Source organism: Melospiza georgiana, chromosome 6, assembly GCF_028018845.1.
Source record: "Melospiza georgiana isolate bMelGeo1 chromosome 6, bMelGeo1.pri, whole genome shotgun sequence".
Classification (NCBI taxonomy): Eukaryota; Metazoa; Chordata; class Aves; order Passeriformes; family Passerellidae; genus Melospiza; species Melospiza georgiana.
Genome location: NC_080435.1, coordinates 60,728,746 through 60,744,941, shown reverse-complemented (window position 1 = coordinate 60,744,941; position 16,196 = coordinate 60,728,746). Strand labels below are relative to the sequence as shown.

The following is a 16,196-nucleotide window of genomic DNA, read 5'->3' as shown; positions in this document are numbered from 1 at the left end:
AGAAGCCTGGAGCAGCAGGCATGGCTGGCAGGCAGCTTGTACTGCCTCAGCTTTGTGATGAGTGTTTGAGCTTCCCAGTGTCAACCCACACTCTGCAGGTGTCACTTGTCCCCCTCGTCCTTGTGTCTGCTCGGTGACACTGTCACAGTGTTGTCACTCCTGATGTGCTGGTCAGGAAGGGCCTGTCCCTGACACCAGCTATGCTTGGACACCTCAGGAGGGCAATTAGCTCCTAGAAAATCCTGTCTGGAAGAGGGCAGGCACAGTGACCCTGGGGAGATGTGCAGCAGTGTCAGGATTAGAGGGCAGCTGATGAAATGATGGTCCTGGACCTCACCCTCTCCTGCTAAAGGTGGTGTGGGTTTGCTTTTGTTTTCCTGGAACTTGCAGCAGGCTTAGTATTACTGCTTTGCCAGCAGCTGGAGACTGATTTTCTCAGGAGCAGCCAGATAAATAAAATATTAGGCTGCTACATAGTTCATCCAGCTCTCTGTCCTCAGCCCTCAGCATTCACAGATTGTTTTGCTCTGTTCTGTTTTTCCTAAGATGAAGCTCTGTTTTTAACAGGTTTCCTTCCAATCACTGGTGGAGGAACTGCAGAAAGTGTAAGTTACTACACAGATTTAATTTCTGATTAATCCTCTCTGCCTTTATTCCATGACTACAAGTGTATTGCTTCCCTGAAATGATTGGCTTTTGGCTGGGTGAAGTGTGTGTGTGGCAGGAAGCATTTCCATTTTTGAAACATGTCACACCAGATCAATACCTGCTGAAAATGCAGTTGCTGCTCTGCTAAGCAGTTAATTTCATAAACCTGGCTTTGACTAGGTGAGGAATTGCTCTGATTTGTCAGATAATAATTTTTGTTCAGTAGGCACTTGAAAAAGGGTGGGATTGTCCCCTGTGTGTTGTAAGTTGATAAATACTTTGCTGGTATGTCCAGTGAAGGCTGATTTTAAGTGTGTGTCATTCCAGACACTCTTGATATCTTAATTTGCATTTTTTGACTGTGATAGTATTGATTAAGCATGTGAACTGCTGGTCATATAAAGCCCAGCTGGTTCTGCTGGGCTTTATATGACCAGCAGAATAATCACTAGTCTCAATCTTACTCTCCCTATTTGTTCCTCCTGCCTGGTCCCACTGTGGATCCCTGAGGCTGGTGTTGGGATGTGATGTGATAGCAGAGCCAAATTCTGTTTATTTGCTTGAGCAGCACATTTTTTTCAACCAGCTTCTGTTGTTTCTTTTCTCTTTTTAAGGATCCATGAGAAGGATGGAAAAATAAAATCAGTGGAAGAACTCCTACAAGCTGAAATCCTAAAAGTAGCAAGCAAGGAGAAGACTGTTCAGGTATCTGTGTGCAATCCCTGCAATTCTTTTGTGTGTTGGTGCCACAACCACATCTGTCTGTTACTGCATGGCATTCTACAGTGATCAATCTGTAGCATCCATTTTTGTGGTGTTTTTGTGTTTCCATTGTCCAACCCTGTCTTGTTTTGTCATTGAAAAGGCTTTGACACAGGAAATAGAGGCTCTGAAAGAAGAAGTAGGAAATTCCCAGCTTGAGATGGAAAAACAGGTAAAATACTTTAGTGGCAGCAGTGTGAACCAGCCTTGCCTTGGATGTTTCCTTGCTCACTGTTTCTGTTCTAGTGTGTTCTGTTTCACTGGTGAATGTCCTCGGGTAAGGAACTTTTTCATGCTGGAGCTACACTGTTCTTGGATATGAAACCATAAAAATGTAGGATAATTAATGATATCCTTCAGAAACCACACACCTCTGGAAGCCTGAGCTTTTTGGGCTTTTAGTATAAAATTTGGCAATAACTGCTATAGCTTAATGCATTGCAGCATCAGTTCTGCCTGGGCACACTGTCCCTGTAGTAAACATGAAACCCTGGGGCATCCTTGGGGGTGACAACTTGGAAATCTCAGGTGCTGAAGTTTCTGCTCCTGTCTGGCCTTCTTGTGTTGCTGCAGCAATACTATAGGCCCAGGTAAACCCAAGACTGTTCATTTTTTTTCCCCAGTGCCCAAAAAGAGTTCAATCTTGGCACAGTCAGTTTCACTTTAGCTGTCAGGAATGCAGGGATGGAGGAGAATGGGCTTTTTTGGCACGATTGCTGTCTGGCATCCAAAGCAAGGGAAGCCCACGTTTCCTCAGGGAGCCCATTCTGCAGGCAGCTCAATCCATTGTGCTGTCAGGAAATGTGCTTGTTTGTGTGGGTTGTGATTTTGGTCTGCACTCTTTTCAGTCCCTTTAGCTACATTCCAACATGTCACCCCCTGCTCAGTGTTAGAGTTTTGTCCTTTTTAGGCAAAGCTTCACAGAATTGTGTTTCTGCCTTGGGCTTTTCCTCCAAAGCAAATTTCCAGGAACTGAGGGGGTTGTTTGTTTGTATTTCCTTCCCTGGAACTGTCAGAGCCCAGAAAAAAATGCAGTTTAGGTTTGCTGTTTCTGGAATGCTCTGTGAGGGATGCTTGCTCCAAAGGTGATGTGTCTGTGCACCTTTTGGTCTCCTGCAAGCAGAAGGGAGATTTTTGGGAATGTCTGAAACTCCTGCTTGTGTTGTGGTAGAGGATTGGCAGATAACCACTGCCAGGCTTTCACACAGCATTCAAAAGCAACATTCCCACTAAATCTTACATCTCCAATCCACATTCAGCCTAAGAGTGGGAAATTAAGGGAGTGCTGACTTTTCAGAGAGCACCCAAAGCTCTCAGTGGCCAGGGATGGTGTCTGTGGCTGGAGCTGCAGTTGACAGTGGGGTGGTGGTCACACTCACACTCTGCTTCTTCCTCTGTGTCTCCTGTGGGCCTGCTTGTTGTTCCCATTTGCACTGTTTCCTTTGCTGCTCTGGAAGTCACATTTTAAATGTGGGGAATGTAAATAGTTGGAGACACTTGGTGCCTTGTAATTAAAAAAGTGCATTTATGCTTACTGCAGCAAATGGTGCCTCTTTTGAAAGTGTCTGATAATTTTCCTCTGTGTTTCTTCATAGAGCAGTTTTTAGTATTTATGTGCATTGAACTGAAGTGTTGATTATTTTCTTTAGGTGACAATAACATCCCAAGTCAAAGAACTTCAGACTCTGTAAGTGCAGTTGTTAATTCTGGTTTGCCCTGTGCACCCCTTACTGACCCCTTAAATTCAAGTCAGGATGGAGGGATGTGGGCAAGGCATGGTGTGAGACCTGCTTGGGTAACACCTGAGCTGTAGGGGTGGGGAAATGATCAGTCAGGCCCTTATATCCCCAGCTGGGGAGGGGCAGGGAAATATTTTTGGATGAGTAGAGCACAGATTTGTGGAACCTCTGCGATGTGTCAGCACAGAGTTTGCTTTCACCTAATGAGCAGTGCCACTGATCAAGGGCATCTCCTGCTAACCCAGGCTGGAGTGAAAGTGCTCACACATTGGTTTTTAGTAGGTGAACTGTGCTTGTGCCTTTGATCACAGATTCTGCCTTTGTTAGGTGCTGTAAGTCACAGGATGTTTTATTTCCAGGTGGATGAAAGAGCAAAGGGTTTATGCTGTGTTTGTCTGTGTTCAATGGCACAGGTTGAAGGGGAAGGAAAAGCAGGTGAAAACCATGGAGGCCTTATTGGAAGAGAAGGAGAAAGAGATTGTTAAGAAAGGAGAATGTCTGCAGGTAAGCTGCTTTAATATTCTGAAGGGAAGTAAGTTCTGTTGCAGCTTGTCTGGCTGGGAAAAATAAAGCCACACTTCTAACTTTGCTTTTTATCAATCCAAAGGGTCAGAAGGATACAATTGCACAATTAACCAGTAAAGTTCAGGAGCTGGAACAACAGAACCTGCAACAACTCCAACAGGTACAGCCTGCAGAGTGGATGTGGTTTGGGAATGCTGCTTGGTTGAACAGGAAGCTGTTTTTTCTCCTCTACCTCACACAGAGGATTTGCATTGGCTTCAACTTAGAGATGTTTTAAATCCAACTTGACTAAGCTGTTTATAATGCGGAGAGCCCACTAGTTCAGCTGTGTTCATCCAGAACAGGTTTTACATGGCTGTCAGGTTCTGGGAGGTTTTAACTGGGATGATGCTGTGCATAAAGAGGAGCTTTGGTGGTCTGAAAGCCTTGGAGCTCACAGACAGCCCCAGCTGTGTCCCAGCCACCTCCTTGCCAGGCTGGAGCAGCATCTCTGCAGGGCTCTGGTCATGCAGGAGCTTTGGCTGTAACTGAATGTAGCAGCATCTCTTGAAGTGGTCAGGCTGTGCTGTGACTCCTTCCTGCCTTTCCCTGGGCTGGAATATTTTGGCTTTTGATTTCCTGCACTGGACTTGAGAGCAGACAACTGGACAACCTCGAAGCCAGGTGTTACTTAATGGAAGAATTTTTCCAATAAGGTGCTATTCTGGCTCAGTTTGGATTTTTGTTGATGGTAAAAGGAGGAGGCTGAGTTGGACTTTTATTTTGGGTGGATGTCTAGACACAGGCATTTATCCCACGGGGAAGATGGAATGGAGAGCAATTGGCTGGTGTGAAGTTTGGGATGCTTGGTGTAAGCTCTGTTTCTGAAATCCATTATGTGATTAGATATTCTTGGAGCAATGCCTGATGCAAAATTCCTGGTATTTCTTTGGCAAGTGTCTTGCAAGCTGTGTGCTGCTGTTCATTTGAAAACTGTGCCATCAAAATGAGACTGGGAATTACTTTTTCAGGTGCCTGCTGCATCCCAAGTCCAGGACGTGGAGAACCTGTGAGTATGCAGAGTAGCACTTCCTCAGGTGCCTGCTGGGAATATGCACTGAGTTTATCTCCAGCTGAAATGTTTGAATTGCTGTCAGGAATTTCACGGGCTTTGCTAAAATAAGCTGTTAGCGCTGGTGGCTGCTGCCATGCCTGGAGTCCCTGCCCTGAGCTGCTCTCACACTGGGAATGTGCACCCAGGGCTCTGTTAACCACTGGAATTGCTGCTGCTGCTCATGTCTGGTGCTAATTCCTCCTGCTGTTCAGCATGTTGGAGGCTGCAGTGCCTGTGGCTCAGTCAGTGGCAGCAGCGAACAGATCTGGTTTGTGCCATTTTCAGGCTGAGATGCAATAGCCAATTCAAAACTCCTGTTTTATGGAGAAATGCTGCCAGGCTTTCCTCTGCTTTGTCTGGCTGCTCCAAGGCAGAGGAAGGTTGTATGAGACTGTGCCAGGAGGGGATCTGTCTGCAAAGCAGCTCCTGGGCTGTGCTGCTCTCCCAGCAGAGCTTGGGCACAGCCTGTGTGTGGTACCTGAGGCAGCCTCAACACACAAAATGTATTTCTCTCCTGCTGCACAAACTGCCCCACTGTGAGTGGCTGTCCCTTCTTAGCATAAATTCTTTAGCATTTTCCCCCCTACTTTAACCCTTTCTCCTTACTGTCTAAACCATCTCTGCAGGTTGAAAGGGGAAGAAGAACAAATGAAGAAGTTGAAAGCTTTGGTGGAAGAAAAAGAGAGAGAAATTGCAAACCAAGTCAAACAGTTACAGGTAAAGTTTTGACAGAAACACCTTATCTTGAGGAGTGTGTATCTATATATATACAGAGTGTGTATATATGTGAGTGTATATCTCTCTATATAAATTATAATATCTCTATTTATACATATACATATCTATACATATACATATCTATTTATACATATATTGCCTTTTTTCTTTCAACAGGACGTGCAAAAAGAAAATGAATCTTTCAAAGCTCAAATACAGGAATTAAAGCAGGAGAACTGCAAACAGGTACAGCTTCCAATTGCAGTGTTACTGAGTGAAGTCAAAAGTGGGTGGTGGTAGCTTGCATGGATGGCATAGAAAACCAAGATTTGTATTGCCCATGGAAATCTAGGGGCACCTTTGGAGTTGGGTTGCACTGAGCCAGCTTTTCTGGCTGTTGCATATCTGCTCCTGCTTCCTTTTATCATATGGATTTGCAGCCTTATGCTCTTTCTTATGCTGTGTTCCTGGCCAGAGGGGGCTGCACAGGATCCCCTCAAGGGCCCAGAGTGCAGCAGTGCCTGTGAACAAGGCAGATCCTGGTCTCTGCTGCTGCTCTGCTCCTAACACATCTCTGATCTCTTTGTAGGCATCTCTGGCTGTCCAAAGCGAGGAGCTTCTACAAGTGTGAGTACTGCCAGGTTGCTGAATGCATTAGAGAATTGATTCAGTTCACTTAATTGCTCAGGAAATTTAGAAATAAATGCCAAATGTACAATATCAGACTATGTGAAGTGGCCAGTAAAAAAGAAATAAATTAAATTACTTTCTCATAGAAGTTGAGCATGGGAGATTCTGCTCACACTGTAATCCTCAGGTGTAATCTCCTGCAGACAGACAGTGCTGGCAATATGTTGTGCCCACCATAGAAGCAAGCCTTGATTGATGTTATTTTGAATGCATGCCAGCTCAGCTTATGGCTGAAGAGTTAAATGTTGGTGTTTCAAGCAAAAGTGACAGGCTTTTTTCTTGGAACTTCAGCTTAGCAGAGAGTTGTTCCTATTACAAAATCATCTGGAAATCTCTTCCAGGGAAAACCTCAGGGGTAAAAGTGTATTATAATGTGGGGCTGAAGCACATTAAATAACTAAATGGTAGCTAATGCTATATTGTGCTAAGCAAATTGCCACTGTCATGCATTTTTAGCTGGCTGAATTATTTTGTCTTTCAAGTTAAATGACTTACAAATTGTGGATTAGGTGCTTGAGAGGGAACACTCTCATCCAGCAGGCAGTGCCTGTTCTGTGGTGTTGTACTGGCGTGGGCTGGCTGACTCTACCCTCAGCTAATGTGTTGCCTTTCCGTGGCCCTGCTAAATGTGTGCAGCTGCCTGTTGTAGGCAAACAACAGCTTTACAATGGGTTTGCTCAGGCTGAGTGCTTCAGGGAGCAGTGGGAAGCAGAAAATGCTGCCAAGTCAGTGAAAACAGCTTTTCAGAGAGAGCTGAAAAGGGAAGGCAAGTTAGTGTGTGGGAAAGGGTGTCAGTGCTTCGCTGGGAATTTCTTCAATGTCTCCTGACTTGTTTGTGGTTCCCTTTGTTAATTCAGGGTTGCAGGCAAAGAGAAGGAAATTGCCAATCTCCAGAGCGAGCTCGCCTCTCAGAGAAATGCTTTTGAGCAGCAGAGGAAAAAGAACAACGTAAGGAAATTCTTCCCCCACCACTCCAGAAAACAACCCCCAAAACAACCAAACGTGTGTTCCCAGCACTCCTTGAGGCCTGGGGCATTTTGCAGAGAGTGTTTCTGACAGCTGTATGGTGTCCCTGGGTGCTCCTTTCCTCTTGGGAGTGACTCAGCACACCTGACTTCACTGCTCAGAGTTGTGCCAGCTCCTGGATGTGTTGATTGGATGAGAGGAAGGAGATTTGCTAAGGGACACATCCCACAGCAAGTTCTTGGATTTGGATTCAAACCTGGTTAACCCAGTTCAGAACCATGTACTTTGCCAAGGGCAGGGAGGGTGGGAGGAGCAAAGGGGCTGAGCTCTGACAGAGTTCTGGTCCTTGTGTGGGGACATGGGGCAGGAATCACCTTCAGGGTGCTCAGATCTGGCTCTTCCCATTCCTGAGAGTGGCTAATCCTGATTTTCCAAAGGAAGTGAAGGACTGAGCCTTCCTGCACAGCAGCTGCTGATGGTGCAGTCTGGGTTCTTTGTAGATGGAATTAAAGATTGTATCTTCCATCACAGAGCTGTGGAGTTACTTCCTTGTAATGCATTACCTGTGCTGGGCAGGGGAGTGTTATCTTTTAAGTTATATGGAAGAAAGTTAAAATAGAGGGTGTTTATCTCACCTGTCTCTCTTTGATACCCTTTAAAATCCAATGAATACCAGGCAATAAGCTTTGTTTCTTAATAGTCAGACAGTCTAAGGAAAATACTGAGAACTTTTGAGCAAGGAGTGCTGTTTAAGAGCTGAAATAAAGTAGAGAGAAAGAGGCTAAATAGTCTCAGCAGACAGAGGAACTGGAAAGGTGAAACAGAAAGTTTGTTTCCTGCAGAATCACAAGGTCTGAATATTCTTTGTGCTGCAGGCAAAGTCTGGCTGCTGCTAAAGGCAGACCAGGCCTGTAGATCCCAGCTTTTTCTCAGTTTTATCCAATGTTGTGTTTATATCCTGTGAACAGCCCTTGGGATTGTGGGCTAATAGAAGTGGTGAAGTTAAAATTAGTGTAGGTGCTTGCTAGGCTTTTGATGAATTCAAAATGCAACCTTTCCAAAATAACCCTTTGCTAAAGGAGATTTGCTCTGAGGGTTGGAAAAAATGAAATCTAAATCCCAAGCACTGTAATCTTCTTGTTGCAAGGCCCCACCATCCTGCAGAGGAGCTGTGAGGTGCTCTTAGAAGAGCTCTCAGGCTCTCACTTGTTGTGTTGACATCTTGTGGAGTACACGTTTGATGACCTCGCCAAGAAAGACACAGGAGGGTGGCACCGTGGCCTTCCCACGTGGGTCTGGGATGTGCTCACCTCTTCTGAGATCCCAGAGCCTCCCAGGAGGGCTGCTGAGCACCAAACCAGCTCTGTGTGGGTGCAGTGGACAGAGCTGCAAGCCCTGAGCTGTGCGTTCCCAAAATCAGTGCCGGGTTTGGGCCGGGGTGTGGCTGCAGGATCAGGGGTGTAAATGTGCACACCTCCGTGTCTCCTGGGTCCGTGCTGGGTTCTGCACTGCAACATGCCTAACACTCTGTTGTGTGATCTGTGGTTTGGTGTCTGTGTTCCTCACTACTTTTGAAAACTTCCCTCTTTTCTTCTTACAAGTGCAGTCAAAGTGTGGGGTCGCTGTAGTGATAATGCTCTGCAGTAACACTTGCATCAGTTTTGGACATGGGGACAGGTTGGGCAGAAATTGGCATTTTTTCCCTCCCACTTTTCATTCAGACTCTTTGAACATCACACTTGTTTTTGCTAGTGTATGTCATACTCCCCAGCAAAATCACCTTGCAGTAACCAGCATTTAAATGCAAATGGTGGAATGTAATGGGAAATATTTCTCTGAAGTAAAAGCACAAACAGTTTGAATATTGGCTGAACTGAAATCATTCTTTCTAAAAATGATTAGGACCTTCGGGAGAAAAACTGGGAAGCAATGGAAGCATTGGCATCAACTGAAAAATTGCTGCAGGACAAAGTGAACAAGACTGCCAAGGTTGTAATGTTGACTGCTAGAAATGATGCATTAAGCTAGAAGCAGATCTGCAGCTGGTTCTTTAAGTGAAATGGAGACATTTAACTTTTACTGCAGTTTAAGTATAACCTCTTCTGAGTGATCATTCATATACTTTCACCTCTGCTTCTTCCTGTTGTCTTTAGGTTGTTTGGTTTTTTTTTTTTTTTTTTTTGAATGGTTAGTTTGTGGGCATGCTGACTTTTGATTTCTGTTTGCATAATTGTTAGAGCTGTTGTGAATAGTTTTTGATTTGTGGGGAGCTCCAGATAAAAAGCTGTGCTGGTGAGCAACCTGCTTTCTTCTACTGGGCTTTGGCTGTGCTTGAACAAATTTGTTGGACCTGGGAAGAACCAGGACTAAATTATTATTATTATTATTAAAAAATTTGGGAGCTTCTCAGAAAATTCTCACCACAGCTGTGAATTTCCTTCTTTGAAGGCGCGTGAAGCTTGATAGGGAATATTGGACCAATGTTCAGAATGATCTGGGATGTGACTTGCTTGTGTTTGCCATGGGCCTGATCCAGTGTTCATTGCCACTGTGCAGAACTCAAAAAGAAAAAGCACCCACCTACCCCTAAGAGCAGCAGCCAGGAGCAGAGAAGCTCTGCTTTGGGGCTGTGTGTCTGTTCTGGAGCTGTCTCTGTGCTGGCAGGACCTGTCCCTGCTCTCACCGTGTGCTAATGCTTGCCTGCTTTCTCCTGCAGCTGGAAGACCTCAGCAAAGCCTTTTGCCCCTTCGTGGTGGCTCCTAAATTGCTGCCAGCTAACACCCAGCACAGCCTCACCACCTAATGTCTCCTGTCTGTTTCTGTCTCTGAATCTCAGCCTGCTCACGATCCCTTGCAGCAGAGGAACTCAGAGCAGCACTGATGTCAAAGGGAAAAACAATCCCAAATTATCAGTGGAGGATTTTGGCTGAAAGCTGCCCTTCTGTGCAGTGTTTCAGGCTTTCCACATTTAAGTTTAAATGAGAGTCTGAGTGTTGTATGGCTAAACTAACCCAATCTGCCACAAGCACAGCGAGCACATGTCCTGTGGCTGCTCTGCTTTTAATGTTAAATACATGGAAGGGCAGATCTGTGGTGCCTGTGGCTCTGGGTATTTATATTTGCAGAGCACTAACAAAAAAATATCTGGAGATTGTCACACAGCTCTAATAATTATCTCCCATTGCATCCAGGGTTGGGAAAAGAGGATGTAAGTGGCTTCCTCTAAAGTATTTAAAAGTAATGTTTGAAAGTCTTCCTTTCTTGGCCTGGTTCAAATGTGCATTAACACAAAGTTTCCTTTTGATTTAAATTCTCTGTTTCCAAAGTGATGATGTTATCTTACGGTGATTTTTTTCACACCTAAAATTATCTTAGAAGTACAGATTAGAAAACAAAAATAGTTGATTGACTAAACTATTTGATTTTGAGCTCACTTCACTTGAGTGGCAGGGCTGGTGCTATCTGTTGATGCAGTTACTCAGCACAGTGCAGTTTGTGTTGTGGACAAGTGAACAATGGTGTAATTTCTGTACAAACAGGCTAGATTGGAGGAGAACTGCAGAAAATAAAAGCTTAAGTGAGAGCAAATGCAAAGGCCAAATTCTGAAGCAATTTGGTGCCCATTTCTGAAGCAATTTACTGCAATTTTAGAGACTATAGCTCCTTTCTCACTTAGAAAAAGACTTCCTGGGTTAAGTAAATTGCTGTAGGCAGAGGAGAGGCTGTTGCCAGGTCGGTGAGTGAGGTCCCCAATGTCACCTGTGCCCTCCTCTTGCTTTAGGAGAAGCAGCAGCACTTGGAAGCTGCCGAGGTGGAGACGCGCCAGCTCCTCCAGAAGCTCTTCCCCAAAGTCTCTCTTCCTTCCAACATGGTAAGAGGAGTGGATCTGTTTAACCTCCTGCTGGGGTCAGGGAGCTCTGCTCCTGCTGGGCTGGGCACTCCTGGGGTGTTTCCTCACAGCCCCTCTGTCCCAGGGCTTTGCAGTGGGGTCAGAGTCGCTCTCGCTGCTGATGCCTGTGCTTGCACAGGGAGGCAGAGCTGTGGATGAGTTGCTTCAAGAAGTGTTAAAAGAGCGAAATAAAAGTTGTTATCTTGTGGGTTTTATGCCCCAAATCTGATTTACCTGTTTGTGTTACCTTGTGTCTCATTGAGATAATAAATTTTCAGGGGTGGATGAGGCCTGCTGTCATTGCTCACTGGCACAATGGGATCTCTGTATTCCCAACCTTTCCAGAGGAGCTGCAGTGCCTCAGTGACACTTAATACAATTTTGGGGGTTTTATTTTGTTCCCAAGCACCAATTTTATAGTTCATATTTTTGGTGACTTTGAGTGATTTTTGGTGAATTTCAGTGATTTTTCAGGGAAAATGCCCTGGGTTCATGGGGTTCAGATGGGGTCAATAACATCACGTGAGTCTGGAAACATGGGTGCATTTCATTTATAACCCCTAGAGGTTTTGAATATTCATATTTAAAATTGTTCCTAAACGTGCTAAAGTAACTATCCTGATAAAAGGACTTTCTATAAGGTTATAAAGTAACTTTTTTAGAGCTATACAGCATCTGCTTGAAGTGCTCAGGGATTTGAGGAAAGATTCCTTTGAATCTTCAAATGCTTCTGCAGAGCCCTGACACTTGCAGGGAGTCCTGTGTCACCCAGCTGCATTTCAGCTCCTCCAAGCCCCCCTGAGCTGTGTGTGTGTCTCATCACCTCGTGTGTGTGCCTGAACAGCAACCATGGGGCTGTGTGTGAGCCCCAGGGCCTTGGGACACTGCTCCCTCAGCAGTGGGGAGGGAAATGGCCTGAGGAGAGCCCTCCTGGGGTTATTCTCAGCCTAAACTGAACGATTTCCCAACAGAGCCACAGTGAGTGGATATGTGGGTTTGAGAAGATGGCTAAAGAATACCTAAGAGAGGCTTCAGGATCTGAAGATGTCAAGGTAGGCACAAAAAATGGACAGCTGGTGTGTGGGATAATGGATCTGTCCAGTATAAATATTGAAAACTGTGCTGTGGGTTGGGAAGTTCAGGTTCTCAGAGAAGTCACAAGAAAATTGTTTTATGTTAATTCTAGAATGGTTTGGGTTAGAGATCATCCAGTTCCAGCCCCTCTGCCTTGGGCAGGTTGTTCAAGCCTCATCCACCCTGGCCTTGAACACTTTCAGAAATGAGTCAGCCACAGCTTCTCTGGGCAACCTGCTGTTCAGATATTCACAGAAATGTATTTGCATCTTTGATAAGTACCTTGTAGAATTGTGAGTTTATCAAATTGAAAATCCCCGTTCTTTTATTTTACCTGATGGGGTTTTTTTATAGTAACTCAGAGTTTATGACTGAGTGTCACAGACATCTTTTATGAAAAATCCTTTCCTTAGGATTTTTCCTCCTGAGAAGCTGAGAGGCCTCAGGAAGAAGATGTAAACATTGATTATCTGCTGCTGTGGAATGCAACAGGTGCATCTGTGATTGGCCCATGTTGGATGTTTTTTATTAATGGCCAATCACAGTCAGCTGGCTCAGACTCTCTATCCAAGACACAAACCTTTGTTATCATTCCTTCTGATTCTATTCTTAGCTAACCTTCTGATGAAATCTTTTCTTCTATTCTTCTAGTATAGTTTTAATACAATATATATTATAAAATAATAAATCAAGCCTTCTGAAACATGGAGTCAGATCCTTGTCTCTTCCCTCAACCTCAGAGCCCTGACAACATGGTCACAACTGAGTATTAAGAGTTGTAGGTGAACACTGCACTTGCTGTTATTTTTTTGTGGGTTGGAAAGACAGAACTGCCCAGGAGTGATACCAGCTTGTTGAAATAAGATGAATAGAACTGAAATGCATCCACTGAGATGTGACTCTTGTGGTGCCTTTCCTCCTTTGCCAGGCTATGGAGCAGAAGTTGAAGGAGGCTGAGGAGATGCACATCCTGCTGCAGCTGGAGTGTGAGAAATACAAATCTGTTCTGGCAGAGACAGTAAGTGGGATGCCTGGTCACCTCTGTGATGTTCCAGCTGCCTTTCTTCTGCTCTGAGCTTTCAAATCCCTCTCTCTTCTTAGGAGGGGATTTTACAAAGGCTACAGAGGAGTGTGGAAGAGGAAGAAAGCAAATGGAAGATAAAAGTTGAAGAATCACAGAAGGAACTTAAACAGGTATTTCTGAAGTTGTTTTTTTTTTTTCCTCAGCAGCCAGGCAGGCTCTGCTTGAAGTCACAGAGGGTGTCTGAGCTCTGTGAAGGCAGGTGTGGAACAGCCCTGGCTGCCTGGTTTGATGTGTGCATGGCCAGGGGATGAAAAAGGTGAAGTCTGCAACAAGTATAATAGGAATGATTCCTCATATCAGTGGTGTTCTGGTGCTCTGATACTTTGCTTCATGTAAAGGCTGGGTTTTCACTTTTGAAGGAATGTATTTTCACTAAAGAGACTGAAAAATGGAGGATTTGTGGATATCTTTAGATTTATGTCACTATTTCTGTTGCTGTCTTTACAGAAGCAAGAAAAACAAATGGCACAGGTATAAAGTCTTTGATCATTATGATAAATCTGTGTCACAGTCACAGAATTATTTAGGTTGGAAGGACCTTAAAGCTCCTCCAGTTCCACTCCCCTGCCATGGCAGGGACACCTTCCACTGTCCCAGGCTGCTCCAAGCCCTGTCCAACCTGGCCTTGGACACTCCAGGGATGGGGAGTCCTTTGCAGATGGTGCAGGAAGGAATGTATTTCCACTAAAGAGACTGAAAAATTGAGGATTTGTCGGTATCTTTAGATTTGTGTCACTGTTTCTGTTGCCATTTTTACAGAAGCAAGAAAAACAAACAGCACAGGTATAAGGTCTTGACCATTATGATGAATCTATGTCACAGAATCACAGAATGGATTGGGTTGGAAGGGACCTTAAAGCTCCTCCAGTTCCACCTCCTGCCATGGCAGGGACACCTTCCACTGCCCCAGGCTGCTCCAAGCCCTGTCCAACCTGGCCTTGGATAATTCCAGGGATGGGGAGTCCTTTGCAGATGCTGCAGGAAGCAGCCAAATAATAAATAATAATATTAATGCTGATGGGATAGGAAGCCAAAGATTGACTGTACAAGTGTCCCATTAATGTGCCCAGAAATAAATATTTTTCTGATCCTGGTAACTTGGACTCTGTTTTTATTGAGCACATAAGGTTTTTTCTGAGTATATTTGTGAGCAGATATGGGCTCTTTATGCTAAAATTGAAGTATCATAGAATCATAACAGTTTTCTGGAAGCTGTTAAAGTGCTGCTCAATCCATTATGGTCAACTAATTACACTTGAAATTGCCTGCAAAGCTTTCCTTGTAGGAAGGCTCTGTTGATAGCAAAAGTGGGAAGAAAAAGGGCTTTTATGTTTATTTTCTAATCTAGAATTAAAGTAGGTCAAACAGCTTTTTTTAAAAAGTAATTTCTAAAGTATCTGTGCTTAGTAAATTTGAGTGGCACTGTGTGAGCCTGGCACAAACAGATGATTTATAAACATCTTGTTTGAGGGGCTTATAAAGGCTGTCAGATCTGGAACTATAGATGTGCTGCCATCTGCTGCACTTACACAGCCCCAAATAAGGCTGAAAATGCTAGGTTTGGGTACAGAGATGGTGAATACTCCCAGTCTGGGAAGGATATTTTCCCTACCATGGCTAATGGACAACTGGATTAGTGCTTCTATTCCAAATCTTCCAGGCATGTGGCCTCTAAGTATGTCAGAGAACTTGGGCTGGGAATAGATAGGAATGGTGTAGACTCAGTAAATTGAATTATTTGAGTGAGCATCTCATTTTATTCAGCCACTCTGATTTCATCCATAATACTTTTAGGATAAAATATTTAGATATTTAGGATTAAATATTATAGATAATTTCTACAACAGTATTATAGATAATTTTTACAATATTATAGATAATTTACTATAGATTTCTAATATATTATAGATAATTTCTCTGTGTATTTATGCAGAGTTTGTCTCAAACCAACCCAACTAAATATTTTTATTTTTCCCCCAAACTGCAGATGCATTCCGTGGTCACTTCTTTGCAGCACGAGGTGGAGAGGTTAAAGGAAGAAAACAAAGAAGTTGATACTGTAGGTGCAGGTGGTTTTTTCTTCTTGTCTTTGAAGCTTTATGTTGTTGAAGCACAGTTTAGGCTTGTGCTGTAAATCTGAACTTCTCCCAGCCTGTGCTGCAGTTTAACCTGAGCCTTTGGGGCAGGGTTTTTAAAAGGCAGAGAAGCTGGAAAGTTGTTCTGGTTTTTACTTCTGTACTCACCCACTGGGGCTCTTTCTTGGGAGACTGAGCAGTTCACTGCTTGTTGACAATCATGGGCTTGATACTTTCTCTTTTTATCTTATTTTTGGTGTTTAAATCTGCAGTCTGATGTTTAAATATGTGCAATTGCTGGGCTTGAAATGCTCTCAAAACATCATGGAATATTTGATAGAAATTTACAGCCAATTATAAGCAAATAATCAAGCCAATAATCAAGCAAATGATAACTGCAAGAAAACACTGGAAACATCTGATTTAACTCTGTTTTTCTGTTTCTAGCTTAAAAAAGAGAGAGAACATTTGGAAAGTGAACTAGAAAAGGCAGAAATAGAACGATCCACTTATGTTTCAGAAGTCAGAGAGGTAAACACAATTGTCCAAGCTGTATTTTATTTTTTTTTTCCTTTTGATTACCAGTTGCCTGGCAAACTAACCTAGTGCTTAGCCCCTGTGGCTGAGGAGTTTGTGTGCTTGTGACCTTAGGCTAGAGCAGCACACTAATAACTGAGCAGAAGAGAACGGGCATACTAAGGAGACAAATCCTAAAAAACTCTAAACTTCATTTCAGCTCAAAGATCTCTTGACTGAATTGCAGAAAAAACTTGATGATTCATATTCTGAAGCAGTAAGACAGAATGAAGAGTTAAATTTGGTAAGAAGCTTGTTGGGCACAAACGAGGCTCCCAGCATACGTCTGAAGCGGAGACTTATTTCAAATCCTGTCTGTTCTGCTAACCTCTTCAGCCTGATATTTTTGTCCATTGAA

General features: G+C 43.8%; 1 protein-coding gene across 10 annotated transcripts in view; it reads left to right on the top strand.

The window, feature by feature from the left end:
- KTN1 (kinectin 1) overlaps nt 1–16,196 on the top strand; it is an 82,323-nt gene that overhangs the window by 54,854 nt on the left and 11,273 nt on the right. For 3 of the 10 annotated variants that reach the window (XM_058026258.1, XM_058026253.1, XM_058026252.1), the window contains exons 22-40: nt 568–605; nt 1,263–1,353; nt 1,514–1,582; nt 3,060–3,097; nt 3,563–3,653; nt 3,757–3,834; nt 4,685–4,722; nt 5,394–5,484; nt 5,662–5,730; nt 6,074–6,111; nt 7,032–7,122; nt 9,043–9,129; nt 10,922–11,011; nt 12,001–12,081; nt 13,032–13,121; nt 13,205–13,297; nt 15,175–15,246; nt 15,710–15,793; nt 15,999–16,082. In XM_058026258.1, the coding sequence (XP_057882241.1) occupies nt 568–605; nt 1,263–1,353; nt 1,514–1,582; nt 3,060–3,097; nt 3,563–3,653; nt 3,757–3,834; nt 4,685–4,722; nt 5,394–5,484; nt 5,662–5,730; nt 6,074–6,111; nt 7,032–7,122; nt 9,043–9,129; nt 10,922–11,011; nt 12,001–12,081; nt 13,032–13,121; nt 13,205–13,297; nt 15,175–15,246; nt 15,710–15,793; nt 15,999–16,082 (1,413 nt within the window). The remainder of the gene's footprint in view (nt 1–567; nt 606–1,262; nt 1,354–1,513; nt 1,583–3,059; nt 3,098–3,562; nt 3,654–3,756; nt 3,835–4,684; nt 4,723–5,393; nt 5,485–5,661; nt 5,731–6,073; nt 6,112–7,031; nt 7,123–9,042; nt 9,130–10,921; nt 11,012–12,000; nt 12,082–13,031; nt 13,122–13,204; nt 13,298–15,174; nt 15,247–15,709; nt 15,794–15,998; nt 16,083–16,196) is intronic. The other 7 variants (XM_058026254.1, XM_058026257.1, XM_058026256.1 and 4 more) reach the window with 7 other exon arrangements.